The sequence below is a fragment of the Polypterus senegalus genome, chromosome 13, assembly GCF_016835505.1.
Source record: "Polypterus senegalus isolate Bchr_013 chromosome 13, ASM1683550v1, whole genome shotgun sequence".
In the NCBI taxonomy this organism is placed as follows: Eukaryota; Metazoa; Chordata; class Cladistia; order Polypteriformes; family Polypteridae; genus Polypterus; species Polypterus senegalus.
In genome coordinates, this window is record NC_053166.1 from 37,623,210 (window position 1) to 37,649,935 (window position 26,726).

A 26,726-nucleotide genomic window follows, 5' to 3' on the forward strand; every position below is an offset into this window, starting at 1 on the left:
GGCTGTTGGAGATGGCAATAAAGTTATTCGCAAACCAGTCTGTTCCCTTTTTTAGCTAACCTATGATCCGTTGTTATAGTGCTAATATATCACGTCTATATTAAACCCACTGCAAAACGATCATATCCTAACGTGTGTTTATTGCCAATATTAGACCTATAGCTAGGTAGTCATGAATGATGCATTACCTTAGAGACATATTCAGGGAGGACACTGGGCCAAATCTGTTCGGGTACAAACCATCTTGCCTTTCCCTAAAATGATCTCCGTTGTACATGAAGCCAAGTGGATGCTTGCAGGAGGCGCTCATTCAGATGTTCAAGGCCAGGAATTGGCTGTAGGCTTAACATGAATAGTGGTCTGGAAACGATTCTCACATTTGGGATTGTCTCCTTTGTGGCTCGAACAATGTCAATTTATTTATATAGCACATTTAAAACAACATAGTAATGCTGCGGCCAAAGTGCTTTACAATAATAGAAAAAAGAAAAAAAACAATAAAACATAAATAGTAATAAAATATATGAACATAAAATAAGATAGATAACAAATAGAAATAATGTTATATGATCACAAAGAGGAAACCATCAGTATTACTGAAGGTCACTAAATGCAAGTGAAAAGAAGTGAGTTTTTAATCTTGTTTTGAACAGTTCAATTGTAGACGACTCCTTAATATGATGAGGTAGAGAGTTCCACAGGCGAGGGGCAGCAGCTGCAAAGGCCCTGCCCCCTTGGTTTTACATTTGGTGCGAGGGACAACAAGAGACAACTGACCAGAAGATCTAAGCACTCTGGATGGCTGGTGTAAAACACACAATTCAGATAAATAGGCAGGAGCAAGCCCATGTAAAGATTTAAAAACTAGCAGCAAGATTTTAAAATCAATTCAAAACTGACAGGCAGCCAGTGTAAAGAAGCTAAAATAGGAGAAACAGAGTCATACTTCCTTGCCCCAACCAGAAAGCGAGCAGCAGCATTTTGGACCAGCTGTAACCTGTGTATCAGGGATTTGTTAATGCCAGAATACAGCGAATTGCAATAATCGAGGCGAGAAAAAATAAAAGCATGAGTAGCTTTCTCAAGATCTTTAGAAGATAAAAAAAGGCTTTCTTACCTAATAAACGAAGTTGGAAAAAGCAACTCTTGACTACAGAATTTACTTGTTTCTCAAAAGAGAGGTTACTATCAAAGGTAACACCAAGATTACGGACTTGAGGTTTGGAAAAGGCAGAGAAAGAGCCGAGAAGTCCAAGACCAATTTGGGCTTTAGCTGGTGGACCCACTATAAGCCCCTCCGTTTTATTTTGATTAAGATCAAGAAAATTATTGGCCATCCAGGATCTTAGTTCAGACAGACAGTTGTGGAGTTGATTCATTGCAGAGTTGCAGACGGGAAACAAGGGATACAAAGTCCGCCTTCAGAAATTCCTATTGTCGAAATAGCATTTAATTCTGGTGGCAATGAAACTCATCTCAATCTCGAAATGTCATCTCAATAGTCCTGTTAATTCTATTCCTGATGACCGTTGGTGCTGCTCTTTTAATATCATGTACTTGTGTCTTGTTTCCCCTGTGCACAAGTTTTGCGGTTAGGCTGTGCACAATTGAATCTCCAATAACGAGTGGTGATGTTGACCCCCTACTTGTATTGCTGATACTCTCAAATTCTGTCATCGACATTGTCTTGACTGTGGGAGTAAAGCTGATTCGGCTAAAGTTTCTTCTAGCATGTGAGCCAACCCCAAACCCTCACACGTGAGATACAATTGTCCAGTCTGGAGTTCATCCACAACATTCTGCAGCTAACAGTCAGCTGTTTTCGAATTGCAGGAGGTATGCTAACTATAATGTGTATTATATTTCATTAGTTTGGAAAATGTCTGTATGTGTTGTGCTTATAAATGAGAATTTTAAGATCTACTCATTGTTCACAATGTTTTGCAAGGTCTTTGGTAACTCTGAATTTTGTTACACTGGTATTGCTTAAAAAGGATTAATCTTGAATTACATTTATTCATATTAAAGACATAGATGCTTGTATTCCTCTTAACTTTCTTGAATTAAGAGGAATACGTCAAATTTTTAGCAGTTTTTTATAGCTAGTAATTTATTACAGAAGTTGATTCAACCCCAGTGATTTTACATAATGAAAGGTTTCCCTATAAGACTTGCAGTATAACAGATAAGATAAATTTGATCTTTTGGTTAGCGTTTTTCATTTTTGTGATGATATAGCATAATTAGGTTTTTCAAAAGGGTACTTCTTCTGTAATGCCATGGTGGATCTACCCTGTTGCCCATCTACTATTAGTGATTGTCATACTGTTATGGTTCATCTTTGTAGTGTCATGTTATTGTGATGTATCTCTGTTAATTCTTGGCACAGTCCAAAATGTCAGTTGTAAATGCAGCCTTACTGCATCATATTTTCTTGTCTCCTAAAGAGTGTTTCTATACATCTAATGCTGCTATAAGACGTTATCATGTTTATTGGTAACATTGTATCATTGTAGACATACTGTATGATTTCCTGTGATCACCTGTCATTACAATTTTTCTTTAATAATGGCTGACCTCTCAAGAGACATTATGTCATCTGTGGTAATGAATTAATGATGTACCACTTTATTTCATCGCAGTATTACATACTTTGCAGATAACTTTGTCTCACATTTGTGTGAAATACTCTCAAACTGATCTATGGTTAGTTCATTATTTTTGCTCAAAGTGTCCATTATATGTAAAAGTGTATAATCTGCTATACAGCTTAAATATTGTGTATATTTAAATGAAAAAAATATCTCTTGAGTAGTCTAACGGGCCTTCCAATGCAGCAGGACTATTTATAATAAGTAAGGTTAGTTTAAATTGTACTGCAGGTTATAGGTGCAATGATTAGTTGCTATCATCCCTAGTTAATGTATGGGAGAGATTTAACTAATTTGATTACTTTGTGTTCTGTAATTTTATGCCTCCTTACTTGAACGTTTTTGATGAAGTTATTTATTAATTAAACCCTATTATAAAATCTTTTGTTAACTGCACCTGCTGAAGGCTTGTTTTTATAATGGGACTCTGGTACAATACACCCCCATTATAAAGTACTAAATCACATATATTCCAAATGACAACAATAACAACATTTATTTATATCGCACGTTTTCATACAAAAAGTAGCTCAAAGTGCTTTACATAATGAAGAATTGAAAAATTAAAAGACACAGTAAGAAAATAAAATAAGTCAACATTAATTAACATAGAATAAGATTATGGTCCAATGGCCAGGGCGGACAGAAAAAACAAACAAACAAAAAAAAAAAAAACTCCAGACGGCTGGAGAAAAAAATAAAATCTGTAGGGATTCCAGACCATTAGACTGCCCAGTCCCATCTGGGCATTCTACCTACAGTAACATAAATGAAACAGTCCTCTTTGGATTTAGGGTTCTTATGGAAGGACTTGATGATGATGGTCACATAGACTTATGGTTTTTAATCCATCTATCATTGTTGGAGCATCATGATGCTTTGAGTAGGTGGTCCACAAAGAATACGGAAAAAGAAACAGAAGAGAGAGTAGGGGTCAGTACGGATTTTAGAGCCACCATGAATAGTTATGATGAATTGAACATACAGAGTATCAGGATTAAGTTAAAGTGAAGTTATGAAAAGGCCATGTTAAAGTAATGCAGCAGTGTTTTAAAATGCTCCACTGTATTAGCCTGGCAAATTCCTATTGGCAGGCTCTTCCAGATTTTAGGTGCATAGCAGCAGAAGGCCTCCTCACCACTTCTTTTAAGTTTAGTTCTTGGAATTCTAAGGAGACTCATTTGAGGATCTAAGGTTACGATTTGGAATATAAGGTGTCAGACATTCCGATATATAAGATGGGGCGAGATTGTTTAAGGCTTTATAAACCAAAAGCAGAATTTTAAAGTCAATCCTGAATGACACAGGTAACCAGTGTAGTGACATCAAAACTGGAGAAATGTGCTCGAATTTTCTTTTCCTAGTTAGGATTCTAGCAGCTGCATTCTGCACTAGTTGCAAACGATTTATGTGTTTTTTGGGTAGTCCTTAGAGGAGTGTGTTACAGTAATGTAGTCGACTGAAAACAAATGCGTGAACTAATTTCTCAGCATCTTTCAGTGATATAAGAGGTCTAACTTTAGCTATGTTTAAGTGAAAAAATGCTGTCCTAGTGATCTGATTAATATGCGATTTAAAATTCAGATTACAGTCAACATTTACCCCTAAGCTTTTTACCTCCGTCTTGACTTTTAATTCTAATGTATCCAGTTTATTTCTAATAGCCTCATTGTATCCATTATTGCCAATCAGTAAGTTTTCTCTTTATTTAACTTGAGAAAGTTACTATTCATCCATTCTGAGATACAAGTCAGACATTGTGCTAGTGAATCAAGAGAATCGGGGTCATCAGGTGCTATTGATAAGTACACCTGTGTGTCATCAGCATAGCTGTGGTAGCTCACGTTGTGCCCTGAGCTAATCTGACCTAATGGAAGCATATAGATTGAGAATAACAGCGGACCCAGGATAGAGCCTTGTGGAACACCATATTGGATATCATGTGTCTTTGAGTTGTAATTACCACAACTAACAAAGTAGTGACAGCTAATGACGATATATTATTTACCCTGTACAACTCCAGGCACTTCGCTCCAAGATAAACACTGAGTACTGAGAACCTTCTTTGTGAATTGAGCTGGGGGGATAGAATAGTAGGCTGCTTGCAATGATCGACACATCTACAACACAAAAAATGCTGATGGAGAGGTGTGAAGGGATTTAAGATAGGCCGGGATTATGAGTTTTTTCGTAGGCTTTAGTAATTCTAATGTTAATTAGCATCTAAATACTATGATTTTATACCTGTACAGCTGTAATATTGCAAGCAGCATCCAAGCAGCTCTGGTGTAAGTGAAACAGGCACATTTCTCTCCCACTTTTTCAAGTAGTGTTTTTAAAAGTTTGTAAAAAGAGTTTGGCTATCCCCAACCCAAGACCATTTATTATATAATTGTTCTCTCTCAGGCTACAAATGTCAGAAACTATGCAAAACACTCAGATTATTTAATTATTATACAAGAGAACAGTGTATCTTTGATTAAAGACGTGCAGTTCTGTTATTTTCATCATTTTAAATAAAGTAGCTTCATCTTCAGGATGTTATTCTGGTGCTCCGCAGTTTAATTCACTTTTTTTTTTTCCTCTGGGTACTCCAGCTCTTCACCGTCTGAAAAATATAATTTGGGTAATTGTCAACATTTAATTTGCCTGTTGCAAAATAGTGCACACATGCAGTAGAATGTATTTCTTTGTGGTGTTAACATCTCACAGTACACATTAGTAATCCGTGAAGCTTTACTAAAAACATATACTAAAAGCGGAGTAGGAAAAAACTAACTTACAAGTTAATGTTCAATAGATTTTATTAAATGTTTTTTCAAAAGTGTGGTTGAGATAGCATAAGATATGAAAGTTTCACAACATCTGCAACAAAGGGAGAAGCGTTTAATGATTTGTGGTCAAATTATTCTTTAACTGTGTATAAATACTTGGGTCTTTCTTTTTTCATTCCCATAGTCTTGTATTTTGTAGTCAGAAAATGGAGACAGCCGTTCCAGCTGAATATGGAGCTGAAGTCCTTTTCTTATATGCCATTCATAGTTTGCTTTAGACTGACTGTAAGACCTCTGTACACAGCAGCTTTACTAACATTTCGTATTTATCGGTGTTTGTGGGTATGTTGAAATTTCATTTGTGCAACTTAAGTGAATGTGATATGAGCTCTTTTTAGAGATTTAGGAGTAAAGTGTAATGAAGCATCTTAGGTGAAATGGAGTTGACAAGCTGCATTTGGTTGAATGATGGTACTCAAGTGTTTCTTACTTCCGTGGTAGTAGATTTAGTTTTCTCTTTAAATCCTCTTACACTGGTATGGCAGTGTACTGAGTAACAAGTGATACAACCATCACAGCATTATTTTTTGGATTTTCATGTTTGTTTTTTTGTTTCATTTTAGATCAACCAATTCCCACCAAGGTAGTGAAAGCAGGAAACCCAAAACCCAGAAAAGGAAGCAAGGTAAACTGTTGTTTTTCTATTATATCCTTTTCAACTTTTATATTGGGATAACTTGGGTTTTAATTGTTGGAACTTTTTAAACTGTAATAAATCAGGTAGGCTTTGAAATCCATGAATCAGAGAAGTTAGTTAATTATTAGCCCCCCGTATGACCCAGTTATGATATTTCAAATCAGTTTCTTATACAGTTTATGGGGTCTGTGAAACACCAGTCCAAAAAAAAAAATAGTCAATCCAGTGGAATCAAAAGACATAAAGTGTATATTTGTAAGACATGAATGTTCTTAGAGTATTGCTCCGCATCCTTTATGTTACTGGGATTTGAGCATAAAGGGTATAGTTCTTGCACCATTTTATATGGATGTGGCTGGAATGACAGGTCATTGGATGGTGCTCCACCTTCTCTGAGTGTTTCGACCCACACACTCCACTGTTACTGGGTCAGCAGTGGTGGCCTAATCACTACCCCTTTCCTCCAGGCTCTATCTGCCACTTCTCCCAGCTATTCTCCTCTCATGGCTTCTCACTCCAACTTTCGTGAGCAGATTCTACACAGATTGGACTGGGAATCCCTGACATCACACTTTAACTGTAGACAGCCATGTTTTTTAACCTTTGTCCCATCAGTGCTGGACAAAGTGTTCATGCTACCCCCTTTTTCTTTTTCTCCCCTCTCTGCCACTGTCTCACAGGCCTCCTCCCACAAGTTTGTTAAATTGACCAAGATAATTTTGTGTTTTTTTTGTTTGAGTTGTGAACAGTACCGCCTCTTGCAACTGGAGTTTCCTCCCCAGTTCAACCTTCATTTACCACCCTTGGGTTGACTACATCAGAGGTAGTACATCACTCAAAGATGTCCAGGAGTGTTGTTAACACCTCATCATTACACTCCCCTGGGTCAATGCTGTTTTGCACCCTGGCAGGCTGTGTGCCATGATTTCTCTATTCCTACAAAGCTTGCAGAGAGGGCCTTCCTTCATTCCTTCCTTCTAAACTAGATGGATTTAGCTCTTCCTTCCTTCTCAAGGCTTTAGAGTTCTTCCTTCCCCTCCCTAAAGGTGGATGTTGACCACTGTTCTAGATGTAATGTTCCTAGATCTTGTCTTCTAACACAGTAGTTCCCAATAATGTCTCTGATCTTGAGAGAATGTATTGCCTAGCTGATTGCCATGCTGGTGTCTAGGCCTGGGTGTAAATATAGGTTTTTGGATTAATTGTTATTTTACATTTAAATGATTTGGTATTGATTCTTAAGTGTTGAGATCGATCTTCTGAATCTCTGTCCTGCTCAATTACTTTGTTTTTGGTGTCCAAACCAGTAGATGGTGCTAATGTGCCTGTTAAGGGTTTCTACATAAAAATCAATTGAGTAAAGGTATTGTACTGAGGCTTTAGGAATATCTTAAGCAAAGAATTGCCATGTCTCTCGGGCCAGTGGAAAGAATAGCCCTACCTTGCGACAGCTGAACATCCAGGGCAGCAGATTCCTATGTAAGAATCACGTCACTACATTATAAACAACTGGACACCTGTGGTGGATGTATTACAAACAAGTGAGCTGCATGTCGGTAACACAGGGAGCAAACTTGTTGCCTATATACAGAGCAACTGAGATGACTCGTTGTTCCAAAAACCTTTCATTTTTCGATGCACTGTTCACTGTATGACCACATCAGTCAGAAGTTTGTGTTTTGCCAAGTCCAATAAGTGTTGCTTCTCTTTAAGCACGTGGGCATCTGTATTGCTATAGTGGACAAAGTTTGTAATGCACCTAACCTGGCAAAGCAATCGGGCAATTGCTTGAATTTTCAGAGCAGCCTGTGATACAAAAGTGAGCATGTACACTAAGGCAGCCGGCTTGAAGTAGCTCCATAATAGTGGCATTATCGGACATAATGGCTCGTTCTTTTTCTTTTTTGACCCATTCATTCAGTGCTGCTGTCAAAAAGCAATAGCTCTAGGTCCTCATTTTAAAATGCTTCCTTTTTGTTTGAGGACTGTCAGGACACATTTTTGAACTAATCAAAGTTGCTGCTACAAGTGAGTAACTGAAGATATGTGTAACTTGTAGAGTTATAGAAAGATGCGAGTCTTCCCCCTGTATCTTTAATTTTGACTAATGCAAGATTATTTTAAATGTCCAATAGGGGAGTAAATTTGACTAACAGTTTAGTTGAAGGGCGTGTACATGGAGATTCGTAACACATGAATAGTTTATTGAACAACATTTATTATGTACTAAGCAATATTTTATTTTATAATAATCACAAGATTATGTAAATATTTTATAAATAAGATGCCATTGTATTAAAACAAGAAACCCCTCTCCCCACATGACTCTGATGTGCTGATACATGAATTTTGAATGATTGCAGTGCTGTGAGAAAGGTTTGTGATTTGAAATGTTCATTACTGATCAAGTATTTCTTCTTCAATATCATTCCATGCTTATGTATATGTTATGAAGTTACTATGTAAACACCCTTCAAATAAAGTATTACTGGAATTTGTCACATTGTATTAATGTTGTCTTTGCATGATTTAATAATTTCTAAAAAAAAAAAAAAACACCTTTTCAAATCTATCTGAATAGTCAAGATAAAATTGATATCGAATTGAATTGGAGCATTGTGAATCGGAATCGGGATCAAATCAAACGGGACATCAATGCTGATACAAAGCCCTACTGGCAGTCAGCTCACTCTCTGATCTTGTTCTTATACCAGCTTCTCTGACAAAATGGTGCTGGTAGTCTCTGTATGACAAACATTGTCTGCACTTGGCAAATTTGAATTCCTCTATAACTGAAGAAAATGGAAGCTGGGGCTGTCCTGACCGTAAATGTAGAGCCTGATGGATGTTTAACTCTGGAGTATTCTCAGCCTTCTATGAAGGTGCTTATTAATCTTTCTCTCCACTCCTCTGCAGATGCTATAGGTACTTTGTACACAGTAAAGGGAAACATGAGTCTTGGAAATTGGCTATGTTGATAGATCCAACACTTGAAATTTCTAGGCAGGCCTGAGTTGTTTATGATCTTCAGCCATTCTTCAGCTTATTTCTATAAGTTGACATAAGCTATAGTTTTATACCAGTGATATGTTTCTTACTATTGTAATTTCAGTTATTGAGTCATTGTTTCCCGTTTTTGCACTTTCAGTGGATTTGTACAAGGTAGAATGATTTTTGCACTCCTCAAGTTATATATTTATAACTAGTTTTATAAGCCTGTGCTTTAAAAAGCCCTGGGTCCTAGAAACTACTGAAATCGTCACAAAAAAAATTGAAGTGTAGAGATGTCAGGTAATTGAAAGGAACTACTCTGGCCATCTCTCGCCTAGGAGGATTCACATCCTGCGCTCACGACGTGCTCACATCGTGCTCACATCGCTTGTGCATTAGCGGCAGGAGGAAAAGTAAAAGGGATATTGTTTTACCAGTGTTAGCAGCTAAGCGACGTTGTCTTCAGAGTTTTCGTTTTGCAGATGTGCTCGCCTCGCTTGGGTATTAGCGGTGTGAAGGAAAGTAAAAAGGGTACCGTTTTGCTAATATTAGTGGCTATGTGACTGTCTTCTGAGGTTTCATTTTGCTGACGTGCTGGCCCTGCTTGTGTTATTAGCGGCTAAGCGAGTTTTCTGTTTCCTTGGAGGTGTTGCCCTTAATCCCGACTCCACCTCTCACTTCCCAGACAGACAGACATCCACGCGTAGACGTTTATATATAAGATAGTGAAGGTCATAATGGCACTGTCTCTATTTTCTTTGAGAACATTGCTATTTTCTGCTGACTTAGTGTGGTAGCTGTCTTGATCTTCTTGCTGCTGATTTCTGTCACTATTTTTGTGATTGGGCATCACTATTTTGCATTAGTTCATTTACCACTCCATATGTAGGTATGTGGCATTGAAAAGTACCAAACTTGTAGTTTAAGACAGTGTATGTTACGGAACATGTTAAATTTTAAAGACTTTATCTGAAATCAAGTTTATTTCTGTACTTAAAGATAACAAATATTTGTTTAATTTTAACACTTTCTTAGGTTGGTGATTTTGGAGATGCAATGAATTGGCCAACTCCTGGTGAAATCGCAAACAAGGAAGTTCAGGTAAACAGTGTTACTTTGCGTTTCTTTGCAACACATCAATTGCTTAAGAACTAACAAGTAAGACTACACTAAAACTAAAAGGTGTTGTTCACTCTGGTTCAAGAGTGACTTTCTACTTAATGCAGTTATGTTAATAATGAAAACCATATTTAGCTTTGCAGCAACATTTTAAATAAGATATGACCTAGTATCTGTTTAACCAATATCTGCACAGTGCTTATCAGTAAAAAGGGAAAGTGGTTTACTAGGTGAAATATTTGCACAAGTTAGTTGTTAAGTGAGTGCATAGTAAACTTGTCATTGAGAAGTAAAAGTATGATAACAAAAGTGTTATTAGGAATATACTGTAATTCCCTGACCAAAATTGTCAGACTTTAACAACTCATGAATAGCCAAAGTTGACTACCTTGTAAATATCACTGTGGTAGATTTTGGCATGCATCCTTATCTTATTTTGCCTGATCATCCATCCATCCATCCATCCATCACCAACCCGCTATATCATAACGGCAGGGTTACAAGGGTCTGCTGGAGCCAATCCCAGCCAACACAGGGCACAAGCCCACCACAGTTGTCTGATCATCCCTTTTCTAAAATCTGTCACTAAAAAGAATCGTTTTCAGTAGTGAGATCCTTGTACACCAATTTCTTAACCTGAGAGACAAATTCTAAACTGCTGGAGGTTTTGTTTATGGAGTGTAGGGTTGTTTCATGCAACATTGTGTGCAGTAGCACACACTGTTTTTGTGGTGTAGCTGGGGTCTATTTAAAATACTCATATGCAAGTTCTAGAAAGAATTTGGGTTTGGGATAAAGTCTCATTTAGCAAATTACTTTTAACATTTGACTGTTATTTATTTTAAGTGATAAATATGTATAATATATATATATACAGTGCATCTGGAAAGTATTCACAGCACATCATTTTTTCCACATTTTGTTATGCTAGAGCCTTATTCCAAAAAGGATTAAATTCATTTTTTTCCTCATAATTGTACACACAACACCCCATAATGACAACGTGAAAAAAGTTTACTTGAGGTTTTTGCAAATTTATTAAAAATAAAAAAATTGAGAAAGCACATGTACATAAATATTCACATCCTTCGCCATGAAGCTCAAAATTGAGCTCCGGTGCTTCCTGTTTCCCCTGATCATCCTTGAGATGTTTCTGCAGCTTAATTGGAGTCCACCTGTGGTAAATTCAGTTGATTGGACATGATTTGGAAAGGCACACACCTGTCTGTATAAGGTCCCACAGTTGACAGTTCATGTCAGAGCACAAACCAAGCATGAAGTCAAAGGAATTGTCTGTAGATCTCCGAGACAGGATTGTCTTGAGGCACAAATCTGGGGAAGGTTACAGAAAAATTTCTGCTGCTTTGAAGGTCCCAATGAGCACAATGGCCTGCATCATCCGTAAGGGGAAGAAGTTCGAAACCACCAGGACTCTTTCTAGAGCTGGCCGGCCATCTAAACTGAGCGATCAGGGGAGAAGGGCTTTAGTCAGGGAGGTGACCAAGAACCCGATGGTCACTCTGTCAGAGCTCCAGAGGTCCTCTGTGGAGAGAGGAGAACCTTCCAGAAGGACAACCATCTCTGCAGCAATCCACCAATCAGACCTGTATGGTAGCGTGGCCAGATGGAAGCCACTCCTTAGTAAAAGGCACATGGCAGCCCGCCTGGAGTTTGCCAAAAGGCACCTGATGGATTCTCAGACCATGAGAAACAAAATTCTGTGGTCTGATGAGACAAAGATTGAACGCTTTGGTGTGAATGCCAGGTGTCACATGCCTACAGCGAAGCATGGTGGTGGCAGCATCATGCTGTGGGGATGTTTTTCAGCAGCAGGAACTGGGAGACTAGTCATGATAAAGGAAAAGATGACTGCAGCAATGTACAGAGACATCCTGGATGAAAACCTGCTCCAGAGCACTCTTGACCTCAGACTGGTGTGACTGTTCATCTTTCAGCAGGACAACGACCCTAAGCACACAGCCAAGATATCAAAGGAGTGGTTTCAGGACAACTGTGAATATCCTTGAGTGGCTCAGCCAGAGCCCAGACTTGAATCCTATTGAACATCTCTGGAGAGATCTTAAAATGGCTGTGCACCGACGCTTCCCATCCAACCTGATGGAGCTTGAGAGGTGCTGCAAAGAGGAATGGGCAAAACTGGCCAAGGATAGTTGTGCCAAGCTTGTGGCATCATATTTAAAAAGACTTGAGGCTGTAATTGCTGCCAAAGGTGCATTGACAAAGTATTAAGCAAAGGCTGTGAATACTTATGTACATGTGATTTCTCAGTTTTTTTATTTTTAATAAATTTGCAAAAACCTCAAGTAAACAATTTTCACGTTGTCATTATGGGGTGTTGTGTGTAGAATTCTGAGGTAAAAAATGAATTTACTGTAATTCATTTTGGAATAAGGCTGTAACATAAAAAAAGTGGAAAAAGTGATGCGCTGTGAATACTTTCCGGATGCACTGTGTGTATGTATGTGTATATATATATATATGTATATATATATATATATATATATATATGTATATATATATATATATATATATGTATATATATATATATATATATATATATATGTATATATATATATATATGTATATGTATGTATATGTATGTATATGTATATATATGTATATATATATATATATATATATATATATATATATATATATATATATATATATATATATATATATATATATATATGTATATATATATATATATATATATATATATATATATATGTATATGTATATATATATATATATATATATATATATATATATATATATATATATATATGTATATATATATATATGTATATAGTTCAGTTATACTGTTCACCTGTTGGCAGTTATCCTGTTTTGTTTGTATTTAAATCCCCTTTTCCATTTAAATTTAATATATATTAAGTCTTATTCAAACTTTATTTCACCTTTGCTGTTCTTTTTGGTTTGTTCACACATAATGTGAAAGCACCTACTACAGTTGGTTTTTCTATCCCATCTGTCTGCATAAAACAATTCTGCTTCCATTGGACCAATTTCGTTAAAATTTGACACATTCGTTCAGCAAATTTAGTTGGAAAAATTGAATTTTCGTTGAGATATCTTAAGTAGAAAGTGCCGTATAGGTTTTTGTAATTTCTATTCAAAAACTTTGGTGAATTTGCAGTCATTGTTTCAGATTTTCCTTGAGATATACAAAATACACAGGTTACAGTTGCCTATTTTCTTTTTCTACTCCTCTGAAAGCTGATCCTGAAAAATTCTATCCTTAATACAATTTAGTAAAATGCCAGGAAATGTGCATGGAAGCCATATGTTTGGTATACCAGATCACTTGCTGCTGCATAAAGTTTAAAAGTAAAGTTGCTCATCTAGAAATGTATATAAGGGGGAATGAATTCTCTATCTCTGTATGCATAGACTGAAAAAATATGTAATAAGTTTTTATGTTACACTGAAAATAACCTCACGTGTGCATTATCTGCGCTTTGTAATGATTCACCATTTCTCTGACAATGTAATTGATCGGAAAAGCTCCTGGCCTACACTCCCATCATGTTTCCAAGTAGCCAAAAACTTTACCTTGAGACCATAGTAGGGATTTAGTTTTAACAAATATGAACTACAGTTGGCCACAGACCCTTCACAACTAACAATAGGACATCAGCTCTATTGGCATCTGTTGTCTGTGAAAACGTTTCAGCCACCAGAAGCCTATCTGCTCTCTGTTTTTAACTAGCTGCAGCTGTAAAGTACTGTTAATAAGGATATATCTAATGTGTGCTATAGTGATATTGCAATAACAATTTTAGTATTTGATACCAATACAAGTGAATTTTTATAATGCTTTTAAGGCAACACGGGCCTCTTCTTCAGGCAAGATGTAACTGTTACATCTGATTACATTACTTTGATTCTGACATTTTAGAATGGTTTTGTAGGTGGCAAACACCTAGGCACCTTAAATTCAGCATAAAGATTTAATGCCAGTGGTGGGTCAAAATAATAATGGCAGTGTTCAAAATGTGTATCAGTTATACAGAAAGTCTTAAGTTTTTTTTTTTTTTGTTTGTTTCTGATTTTCATAAAGCTGGTCATTTTACTAAACAATAATATGGTCATTTAAACAATTTAAAATTTCTAAGCTGGAACAAAGAGTTTAACTATTCACCTCATCCTAAAGCTACTGTAAATTCAGCAGAAAATCCCAAAGAGTTAAAACTGACCTGAAGGATGTGGCCAGGTAAACATTTTTTAGAGGCTGTACAAAGTGTAGAATGTTTATTCATTTTTTTTTCTTCAAACTTGTTGTTAATTTGTGAAAAGTTGGAAAAGTCACAGTGCTTCATCCTGAATTGATAAAATGTACGGTGTTTAGACACAAGCTGATCCAATTTGGCCTGAAGATGATATTGTCTATATATACTTTAGCACATCTATGGACAGTTACAAACTCATAGAATACCCCTTTTCATCACAATCAGGTTAAAGCTCAAAACATTTGATCCCACCTATAAAATTACTATTATTAATTTATCTATCTGTATGTTCCCTTGTTTGTTGTTCTGGATACAATTTTTATTTCAAGTAAAGAGATTACACTGGACAGTGGAGATTTTGCTTGGTGAACTAGAAATTTTTTTTTAAGTGATCACATTGCAGCGCTCCTGACTGCATCTAAAATAGTTGCAAATGCGAACAAAAATAGACTGATTATTTCCACTTATTTCGCCACTGAAATCATTGAAACTTTTAAACAAATTTATATAGTAACAGATGCAAAAGCCTTTTTTTTTTTTAAATGTTTGCTGTAGAAATGCATGACCCTCTAAGATGCTTGCAAAATGAACACTGTATAGCAAAAATTGTCCAAAATGAATTTTAAGACTGTAGACAGTTCTCTGTATCAATTTCCTATTTAATATGCCTCTCCATCCCATCCACTGCAAGAGACACTTATTTCCTCTGCTGTCTTTGAAATGCTCTTCTGTTTACAAAATGATCACTGGACAGGTAAAATTTAGGAAAACATATTTTAAAAAAAAAACCATATGAAGTTTTTTGTCACATTTTTCTCTACGCTGCCATTTTGTCCTATTCACTACAAAGGGACATTTGTTCCCCAAGTTGGAGCAGAGCCTTAGAAATGCATGCCCCCTGCATGCTGCTTGCATGATGAGAACTGGAATTATAAAATCATCCAAAAATTATTCAAGAATATTAAAGGTCTAAAGAATATTAAAGTCTTCTCTATCACTTTAATGTCTACTGTGCCCCCTGTCCCATCCATTCAATAAGACGCTTATTTCCTCGGCTAGGCCTTTGCAGTAAAATGAGTTTCAAAATGAACACTAGACAACTAATGATTGAAAAACACTGACTTATACAACTGATATGGAAAACATATACTCACAAAAGCAAGCGTGGGCTTAGAGCGATTCATGTGTAATTAGGCTGTTCTGTACACACATCTTCTGAGGTGAAGACCCATCATTCGTTACCCCACATTTGCTGGGCACTTTCTGTTTTTCTGCACTCAGATCACGCATTACAGCTGTACATAACTATATGGAACACATGGTTGCAAACTCAAACACCACTGACATTAAAGGGAGTGAAAACCACATTGCACAGAACAGAGGGTTTGCGTTTTGTAGCATTTTGTCACTTTCTCCATGACCTGATTGGCGAAATCTCAATGTTAAATGTTATACTTAAGAATTTGTTGATTTTGCCTCGAGCTATTGTATCTATTGACAGTTGTGTTCTCACAATCAAGGGCATGTCAGATAGACCATTAACACTAGAATCCCTGAAGCTTACAATTTTTTTTTGTTGTCCCTGATCTCCTTAAATTTTCCTGACATACGCCAAGAAGCTTGTAGCTCCTTATCATTGCACTAGTAGCCTGCCTTTGTTTTGAAAATGTGTGGATTAGCATAACACAGCCTGCTACACCCCCCACCCCCATACAATCAAATGAAGGCATCACCCACCCTGCTGCAGTCCTCACAGTTCCAAGTCTGTGTCAAAGTGTTTATCTGCCGATGCATTTGTAAGGAATTATGCAGGTAATGAAATACTGTGATTTGATATACATTCCTTTCATGTGTCTTCCATGTCTGCAATGATTTGTGTAAATATAGAATGACCGGAAATACGAGGCTAGAAATGTTGAACATGTTTCATATGTTTTTAAAACATTTTCTGTCATTTATTGCTATGTTGTGTGTTTGCACATTTTGTTTTCAACCAGTTGTCACACTGATAACGCTGCTCTGTCATGGATCTACGCAGATGGCACAGTGGATGAGCTACTGCTTAGCAAACTCGACAGAATAGGTTTGAATCCTGCATCCTCTCTGTATTTAGTCCTTTGAGAAGTGAGCTGATATTATAATCATAGAACAAAAACATACTCGTGAAAGATGTTACTTTTCCTTGTACATGGACATTCACATCAACATGTCATTTGAATGATTTTTTTTTTATTCAGTTTTATTCTTGGATTCTTGAATTAAAGTTGTTCAAATAACGATGTGAATGTCCATGTGTGAGCTAATGTCCACATAGTCGTTGCAGTGTCTATTTGCTCAACAAGACACATAGAAGAAATGATTGAGCTGCCTTTGTGTGTCTGCTTTTATCCCTTCAGCGCTTTTACTAGTACCATAAATTTACAGAGGATGTTACAGATTTGCATCAAATATACGTTTTTGTTATATAGTAGCAACTCGCTACTCAAAAAGGCTACATGCAGAGAGGAATTAGTCCTGTTCCATCGTTGACAATCTGCCTTCACCTTTGGACTTCTTATAATGTTGGTTAAGTCAATGAACATGGTGAAAAGTTAAAAGAGAAAATTGCAATGATTTAAAAGCAGTAACTGAGCAAGTAGAATCCCTTCAGTGTTAGGTGACTGTTGTTGGACATTGAAATAAGAGACATCACATGACAAATACAAACAAAATCAGCAACAAAATATTTTTAGCTCATTTTAACTAATGCAGTGTGTCAGTATCATAAAGTGATTAAACACACTAAATTCAATAAGATCAGCTAGTTACTCCAAATTCCTACTTATTGTTATCAATCTGAATTTGTCTTTATGTTCACTTTGAAGCTGTCTGTCACCACCAAAATGTTTCGGGAAGCAACACCTTTGAAAAAATAATTAAGTGAAACAACAATTGAACTGTAATTTTAACAGTTTTTGTTTGCCTACCAAAATATAAATGGGGATCAATTTTATTTACTGGTATTATGAATGGTTGGCTTATCACTATGCATTTATTTTTGTACTGGTTTCTGGTAAGTTTGTGCTTTTTTTAGTTTGTGGGTAATAGACTGGAGCTTGTATACAGATAAGTGTTTTAGCTCAAGTGGCAGAAAAACTGGCAGGGAGTGAGAACAAAACAGAATGCATTTGGTGGTCTGCAAATCAAAAGAATTAACTTAGAATTAGTGCATGAAAAATGAAATCTTAATTGTATCACCCTACAGGATTGCAGAAAAAGTGTGCATATTTTTGTATTCATTTTACAATGATATAACAATTACCTTTAAGAATTTTGTGCATTAATTTAACTTTAATTTTACATGTAGGTAGAGGGGATTTGGTGTGTGTAGTTCTACACAGGCTTTTCAGTTTAGTCCCTGCTTGCAGACTATGTAACCCTAAGCAAACTAGTTAACTAGTTTGTGCTCTAGTTGTAGAAAATGTGTGGAAACAATTGTACTATACCTCTGTACTATTAAAGTGACTTGTCATGGTATTAACTATAGTGGTGATTCCTAAACTCTGTCTTGGGGGCCCACTCTGGCTGCAGGTTTTTGTTCCAACTTCTGTTTTTAATTGGACTCCTGGCCTAATTAAGGGAGATGATGTTTTCCATTTTCTGTGTTTTGGGGTCAATGAAGAAGTTACTAAAAATAAGTTTTTGGTTAATTTTTATTAAAATATACTAAGCAGTTTTATGGTTTATGGTGATAATGTAGTGGTGTGTGTTTAGTTTTTAACAATATTTTTATTCCTGTTTTTCCATACTTTCCAGTAATTTAATTCATTATTTATTAGCGGGTGTGATGCCAAAGTAGTTGCACCCTTTCATCATTCAGTGTTTTGCCCAGTTGTCTGGTTTACTTGTTATATCCTGATAATGACAATTAACAACGAAGGAAGCAAACTGCACAGAAAAAAAGCAAAATGATAGGAAAATATTAAAAGAGTTGAGCATTTAAAGCTATAGCAGAAATAAAAAAATATTTCTAATTGTCTTGCAAATGTCAAAATTATGCTGCTGTGCTTTTTTGATATAAATAAGAAGAGGATAAGACCAGCTAAATAAATGAGATTAAATATTACAAAATATTATTACTGATTTGTGCATTTGGTAGGGATAAAACTGCAGCCAAATGTGGTCCACAAGAACTAGTATGTGAAGCACTGGACTGTAGAAAAATGCTTTGTACATTTCCACCCATGTTAGTTATGATCTTGTCCATTATTCTGACCAGCTTTGACAAAGCAGTGCCCAAAAAGTGCTTTTGCATTATATTTTTGCTTAGGAAAACTAGGGTAATGTTTTGCTTCAAACTTTTATATATTTAGTTATTAAAATTTAAAATGCTTGCAACAAATTCTTAAGTAATGCTAATAATGTTTTGATTAAAGCATATAGTGGCTTGTACTTTTTTTTTCAGGTTTTCTTTTAGAGTAGAAATCAAGGGTAAAAATAGCTTTAGCCTTACAACTTGACATCTGAAAGTAGTATCTCTGCTGTAGTTTAAAGTTGCAGCATGTTTTGAGAATAGAAACTTTCTTTTTTTTATTAAATTCTGCTTTCTGAATTTTGGGAATTTTGTTTTAAGATGATTCTTACATTTTTTTGTAAAAAATTCTCTGACAAATTCAGTTATTTTGCTTAGACTCGCCTGCTTTAATTTGAAATCATTTTAATTTTTTTCACCAGTTTGCGGCTATTGATTTTACCTGATACTTATTTTGCTTATTTCTTTTTTCAGTGAAATACCCGAGCAAACGCATTTCTTTGCTCAGTCTAATGTGTAATTTAGGTCATGTCTGGTCCAAGAATAACCAGTGTTGAATCGTTATAGAAAGGATGCCCTTTTAGGGATTTCTACAACATTATACTCTGTTGCTATTCTGGGCTTGAGATATTTTGATTGATGAAGGTTAGCACTTTCATTTTGGAATTAGTAGTAAAAACATTTTGTAAAAGTGTAGCTTGTGTCGATTTGTAGATTCTATTGAGCAACCTGCATAATACATCCATTTTAGACAATTATGGACTTTATTTTTATATTCAATGCCACTGACAGCTTGTCCAACATTTCACATTCATTTAACTTTAAAGTTACATTTGGACACATTTGGACACATCTTTAACACCATCACCCGGGTTTATTATCTGGGTGTATCATCTTAATGCACTAAAATTGCTGAAGACTATATATGTATATATATATATATGTATATATATTAAGTGCAAAATTCTTTTTTTTTTTTTTTTTTTTTTTTTTTTAAAGACTATATTGGTAACAGATATCTCTATCTTTTAACCTAAAGCGCTGCATGGGGCTTGTTTTGCTTTGGACGTGCTCTGTCTCTGGGTATGTCAGAGGACTGGGACTATGTGAAGTGGGTTTTAGCCTCACTGGGGAGGCAAAAAGGGAGGGTGGGGGTTAAGGGGGGAAGAGAAAGAGAGCAGGCTTGATCTATACCTAATCTATCATCTCAATCTTTATAATTATAACTATCAACGTAATAATAAGCTGCATGGCAACAACTCTTGGGGAAATAGGAAATTAAGACCTAAACTATCTCACTTCCAGTTAAGACTATAAAATGACATCAAAAACTCAGAATCAGTGTCTCCATGATGGGACAGTTAACTTCGTAAGCTGGAATGTTAAAGGCCTGAATCACGAATTAAAGAGAAAGAAAGTACTTCTCACCTAACAGGTCTAAATGCTAAAATAGTATTTTTACAGGAAACCCACTTACTAAGCAAGGATCAGTTCCGCTGCAAAAGACTGGACTGGCCAAATGTTCCATTCTAGTTTTACAAAGAAAACTAGAGGTGTGGGAATTCTCATACATAGAACAGTACCATTTGTAGCATCAGATGTAGTATTGGATCCTGAAGGGAGATATGTAATGGTCATGGGAGACTTATCTAACTGTAAAATGATTTTGATAAATGTTTATGCACCTAATGTTGATGATAAGGAATTTATACAAAATTTATTTGCATCCATTCCCAATCTGAACACTCATAAAGTTATAATGGCTGGGGACTTTAATTGTGTTCTAAATCCACTTTTAGATAGGACTTCCTCCACAGGGGGAACGGCATCTAACACCGCAAAGATAATTACAAAGTTTATAACTGATCACAACTTATCAGATCCCTGGAGGTTTTTAAACCCAAATTCAAGAACATATTCTTTCTACTCACCAGTACATCATTGCTACTCAAGGATTGATTACTTCTTTATAGACAATAACTTCTTGCCTAAGATTAAATCTTGTAAATACGATGCTATTGTTATTTCTGACCATGCACCTATGATCTTGGAGCTAAAATTACTAAGCCCCATACACTCACCCCAGATGGCCTCAACCGCTTCTATTAGCTGACGAGAATTGTACTGAATTTATATCCAAACAAATCAAATTCTTTCTAGAGACAAATACATCCCTGAGATCTCTGCAGGAATACTCTGGGAAACTCTTAAGGCCTTCTTAAGAGGACAGATTATCTCATATCTTTCCCACAGAAATAAATCCGAAGCCAAGAAAGTAGCAGAGATAAAAGCGAAATTACTAAAATAGATGAAGAACATGCCAGACTACCAAGCGAGACTCTACATAGAGGAGGCAGGCTCTACATTCAGAATTAAACCTCTTGACAACTAAAGAAACTGAACAACTAATTTACAAAATCCAGACATCATTATTATGAACATGGAGAGAAGGCTAATAAGCTTTTAGCTCAACAAATTCACAAGCAAGAAGTGCAAGCAATCTCGGTAATCACTAACACGAACGGAGATAAAATCATCGAACACAAAAATATAATGCACACTTTCAGAGACTACTATAAATCCCTATATACTACTGAGTTTAAAGAAGACAATACACAATCTAATGCATTTCTGGATACATTACAGATACCACAAATAGACGCTTTTAGTGTGGAGGAACTTGATAAACCTCTGCATTATCAGAATTACTAGATGCTATAAAGTCACTCCAAGGTGGAAAAGCAGCAGGCCCTGATGGCTACCCTGCAGAGTTTTACAAGAAATTCTCCGCTCAGCTAGCTCCCTCCTATTAGCAACATTTACAGAAGCCAGAGATAACCAATCTCTTCCACAAACCTTTCGCCAAGCACTAATCACTGTCTTTCCAAAACAAAATAAGGACTTATTACAATGTGCATCATACAGACCAATTTCACTTCTGAATAACGATTAAAATACTCTCTAAAATCATAGCTAGAAGGATGGAGAAAGTGCTCCCTCGTAATATCACAAGACCAAACTGGATTTATTAGGGGCCGACACTTATCTTCAAATCTTCGACGCCTGTTTAATGTAATATACTCACCAACTAAATCAAACACCCCAGAAATATTATTATCATTGGATGCAGAAAAAGCATTCGACATGATTGAATGGAAATACCTTTTTACTACATTGGAGAAGTTTGGGTTTGGCCCAACATTTGTGCATGGATTAAATTACTGTATACTAACCCAGAAGCTTCAGTTTGCATCAATAACATTTGCTCAGACTACTTTAAACTAGAACGTGGCACTAGACAAGGATGCCCCTTGTCACCGCTGCTGTTTGCATTGCCATTGAACCACTGGCAATACATTGTCGAAATACTGATCAGATAAAGGGGATTAGCAGAGAAGGACTGGAACAGAAAATCTCATTATATGCAGATGACATGGTACTGTATATATCGGACCCAGAAAATTCTGTGCCTGCAGTCTTAGCAGCACTCACAGAATTTCAAAAGATCTCTGGTCTCAGAATTAATCTGAATAAAAGTGTACTCTTTCCAGTGAATTCTCAAGCATATAATATTAGATTAGACACCCTACCTTTTATCATTGCAGAACAGTTTAAATACCTCGGGGTAAACATAAAGCTCTTTATCAACAAAATTTCGCCGTCTGCATGGAAAAAATTAAACAAGACTTGCATAGATGGTCAACCCTTCATCTCACACTAGCTGGAAGAATTAACACTGTTAAGATGAATATTCTTCCTAAGCTCCTTTTTTTATTTCAAAACATCCCAATATACATTAATAAATCATTCTTTAAGCAATTAGATTCAACAATAACCTCATTTATTTGGAATTCAAAACATCCACGCATCAAAAGAGCGACCCTACAAAGACAAAAGGCAGAAGGTGGCATGGCTCTACCTAACTTCCAGTTTTATTACTGGGCAGCAAATATACAGGCGATAAGAACCTGGACACAAATAGAAGAACATACACAGGCTTGGACCACAATAGAAGTAAAATCCTGCAGTACTTCTTTGTATTCCTTGCTTGTGCTCCAATAAACACACGCTATCGGCAATACACTAATAACCCAATTGTGCTCCACTCACTTAGAATCTGGAACCAATGTAGAAAGCATTTTAAGACGGAGAAGCTTCTATCTGTGGCACCTCTGCAAGAGAACCACCTCTTTCAACCTTCACAAACATATGCAGTTTTAATATCTGGAAAAAATTTGGAATTAACTTGCTTAGAGATCTTTATATAGACAACGTCTTTGCATCCTATGAACAATTACATTCCAAATTTAACATTCCAGCTACACATTTCTTTCACTATCTTCAAATCAGGAACTTTGTTAAACAGAACCTTCCAGATTTTCCTCATCTTGCACCCTCATCCATGCTGGAAAAATATTGCTCAATCTCAAGGACTTAGACTCCATCTCTACAATATATAAAATCATTTTACAATCCCTTCCTTTCAAAGATCCAAGAGGACACTGGGAAAAGATCTCTCAATTAATATATCAGAAAAGGAGTGGAAAGTAGCAATGCAGAGAATTCACTCGAGCTCCATATGCAAAGCATACAATTATACAACTCAAAATTATATATCGAGCACATCTGTCTCGACTAAAACTCTCAAAATGTTTCCAGGGCATGATCCAACCTGTGAACGCTGCAAATTAGTTCCAGCCTCACTAGGTCACATGTTCTGGGCCTGCACCAAATTAACATTATTCTGGACAAAAATTTTAATTACCTTCAGACAGCCTTGGACTCACAATCCCTCCTAACCCATTAACAGCTGTGTTTGGGGTTCTTCCAGAGGGCTTAAAGTGGAGAAAGACAAACAAATTGTGATTGCATTCACTACACTTTGGCACGCAGACTTATTCTGATAAACTGGAAGAATCCAAACTCTCCTCTTTTAAGTCAGTGGGAAACTGATGTGTTTATATTATTTGAAATTGGAAAAATCAAATACTCAGTTAGAGGATCTACAGACTTTTTCAAAACATGGCAGGATCTAATCAGTAATATTTTAAAATAAGTTCATAAAGCACAGAGAATTTATTAATTTAGGTATGTTTACAAGTCTTAAGTTTTACCCGTTTGGCTTGCTCTCTCTCTCAAGGGTGGGGATCGATCTGTTCTTAACTCTATTTTTTTTTGTAAAAACTTGATTGCTTTGTATGGAGTGTAATAAAATTAATACAAATAAAAAATAAATAAAAAAAAAAAAATAGTTACATTTGGTAACTTTTTTTTTTTTTTACCTCAGTTACATAATCTAGGTGTGATAATTATTAATAATTTGCTAAAATAACCATTCTGTACTAGGGCTGTCAAGTTAGCCAGAAATTAAAATTTGAATATTGAACTTAAAACAAAGTAATTATTCAAATATATTTTAATGTAGCCTAAATATTGTGTACTGCATATTTGTTTGTACCATATTTACTTTTTAAATAATTCATATTGTTTACTTTTTGCTTGCAGCATGCATTTGAAAGCACAGTCCTTTACATCCCTCATGAGATTTGTGAAATTTTGTGTCACTGGGCACAAAATCATGTGATCAAGGAAAAGTGTAGTTTGTACACAAAAATGTAGATACTCACTTGAGATTGCTCAAAGGTGTTCATTTTCAGTAAAAGATTAGGTATGCTGGACCAGGTTTGACTTGATATTTCTGTTCACGCCATTTGAGTGTTGCCCACTGGAGCAGACAATCAATGCAAAGCAGATGGAATTAAATTTTTTTTTTTCCTCCCATTCCTGTTAAAACAAAAATGTAATACAGGTGGCTAAGCAGAGTTTCTTTGTTCCCCCCCACTTTACAGTAATAACCAGTATATTTTTTAAATCATATCATTGTTTTAAGCAATGTGTGTCATGTCATAAACCAACAGATGAGGTAGCTAAATGAGCATTGCTAATGCCAAAAGGCACTTTAAAGTGCTAATTTTAAAGCTACAGTAAAAATAAAAATAAAATCAAAAATTTTACATTTTCCTATTTTTATTGATGATGGAATGAACAAGCTTTTGATTGGTGTGGTGGATGGTTAGCAGTTCAGTGAAAATGCAGCAGTAAATTGGGGATTTGATGTTCAGGAATTATTTTGAATTGAATCAGCACTATACCTTAAGGGTGCTGGAAATTGAGTATTGATGTGAGGGAAAACTAAATCTGTCCTAAATGTTTTGAGAAGGGATGTATTTAAGAAGCAGAGGCTGTCCATTTTACTAAAGACAATATAAGCTAATGACTGAAAGTTACAAAAATGCTGATCTTGAAACAGAGAAGAAAAAACAATAAAACAGATCCATAATGTACAGGAATATTACATTGCAGGCCTGGAGTAACTGCCAAAATTACTAGTAGCCAAATGAAGCAACCATTAGTTAACATTCATACATCAGTTTTTCTGTTTGTTATTATAATTATAAGAACATAATCATTATGTTCTTATAATACATTATAATATTGTATTCAAATTGTGACATTTGATCTGACAATCCTAATCTTTATGGTTCGCTAGTCCTTCATTTGTTGTTTGTTTATTTTTTTGCTCAATTACTGTTATTTTTACATTATTGGTGTTTTTCATTTGCATTTCTATATCTTTACAAGTGTTCTTTTCATTGACTTAATTTTTTACTAAGTTTAAAGGAACTGTTTCAGATCGGGTGGCTCTGTCTTTTGTACAACTTATGAAGGGACTGCAAATTAGGATACATTTGATTACAGTTTGCATATAGTAATTTAAGGGTATAGACATTCAAATTACCTCCTTTAACATTTCAGAGTTTTTACCCAAAGGTTTCATTTTTTTGGGCAATGCAGTATTTCCCTTTTTTAAACTCCCGAAGTATCTTACTATTGAATTTGTAAACTGCTTTCAGCAACCACTAGTTGGCAAACCTCAGTTGCCGAAGAAAACTGTCCCAAAAAAAGAATCAAAGGATAAACAGGATGAAGAATGCAAGGAAAATCAAAAGGCAAAATCAGATGATTCCGGAGAGGAGAAGAATGGTGATAAAGACTCTCAGAGATATGGTCAGAAGAAAAAAGGTAAAATGTTTTTAAATCTTGAGGTTAGTCTATTAACTTTTTTAAGTGTAAATTTTGAACACATTGTTTCTTTAGTGTTTATCTGACTTGCATATCTTATTCCACAGTATTGATGAAATGAAGGATTTCAGTCACAAGTAACAGAGTTAAAAAAAATAAATAAATAATCTCATAAAAGCATTTATACCCAAGTAGTCAGAATTGTAATACACCATTTGGTTATGTTGATACAAATAATATTATCTCCAGTGTATAATGTAGTCCAGTGTTTTTCCTTAGTTTAAAACAGTCGTAAAATTAATATAGGCAGCCCCATAGATTAAAAAAATAAAGGAAAAGAGATCAAGATGAAGAACAAAGCATGTTATATGGCCAGGTATGTGCTGAAAAGGTATAATTAATCAACTTTAAATAACTTTTTACAACTCCTGGTTATGGTGTAAGTAAAAATTAAACTAAATAGTCCAGTAAGAGAAATGGCCAATGAAGGAATTATGGTAGAGTTTAGGATTAGTCCAGAAATTGGATTAATAAACATTGACTATGAAACCGATTGGAACGCAAGAGAGAAAAGATTAGATTTTTATTGATATTTAATAATCCATTGTAGATATGCAACAAATAATGACAAAAACAATGAAAATATTTGTGAAAAAATTGTATTTTTAGTTTTATTGTTACACATGGGCATGGAATGGGCTTTATTGGATGAATTTTAAAAACCTTTTTAATATCATCTTTGTGCTGTTATAAATGTGTTTCTTTAAAAGAACCCGCAAATATAAATGTTCTGTTTTTCTGATTAATCTGTATTTTCAGATTTTTTTTCTTATGAGTATTCTTTCT

The 26,726-nt window shown here is 35.5% G+C and overlaps 1 protein-coding gene across 2 annotated transcripts in view; it reads left to right on the top strand.

Moving 5' to 3' along the window:
• larp1 (La ribonucleoprotein 1, translational regulator) overlaps nucleotides 1-26,726 on the top strand; it is a 102,280-nt gene that overhangs the window by 49,456 nt on the left and 26,098 nt on the right. For both annotated transcript variants that reach the window (XM_039776141.1, XM_039776142.1), the window contains exons 2-4: nucleotides 6,049-6,110; nucleotides 10,149-10,214; nucleotides 25,712-25,880. In XM_039776141.1, the coding sequence (XP_039632075.1) occupies nucleotides 6,049-6,110; nucleotides 10,149-10,214; nucleotides 25,712-25,880 (297 nt within the window). The remainder of the gene's footprint in view (nucleotides 1-6,048; nucleotides 6,111-10,148; nucleotides 10,215-25,711; nucleotides 25,881-26,726) is intronic.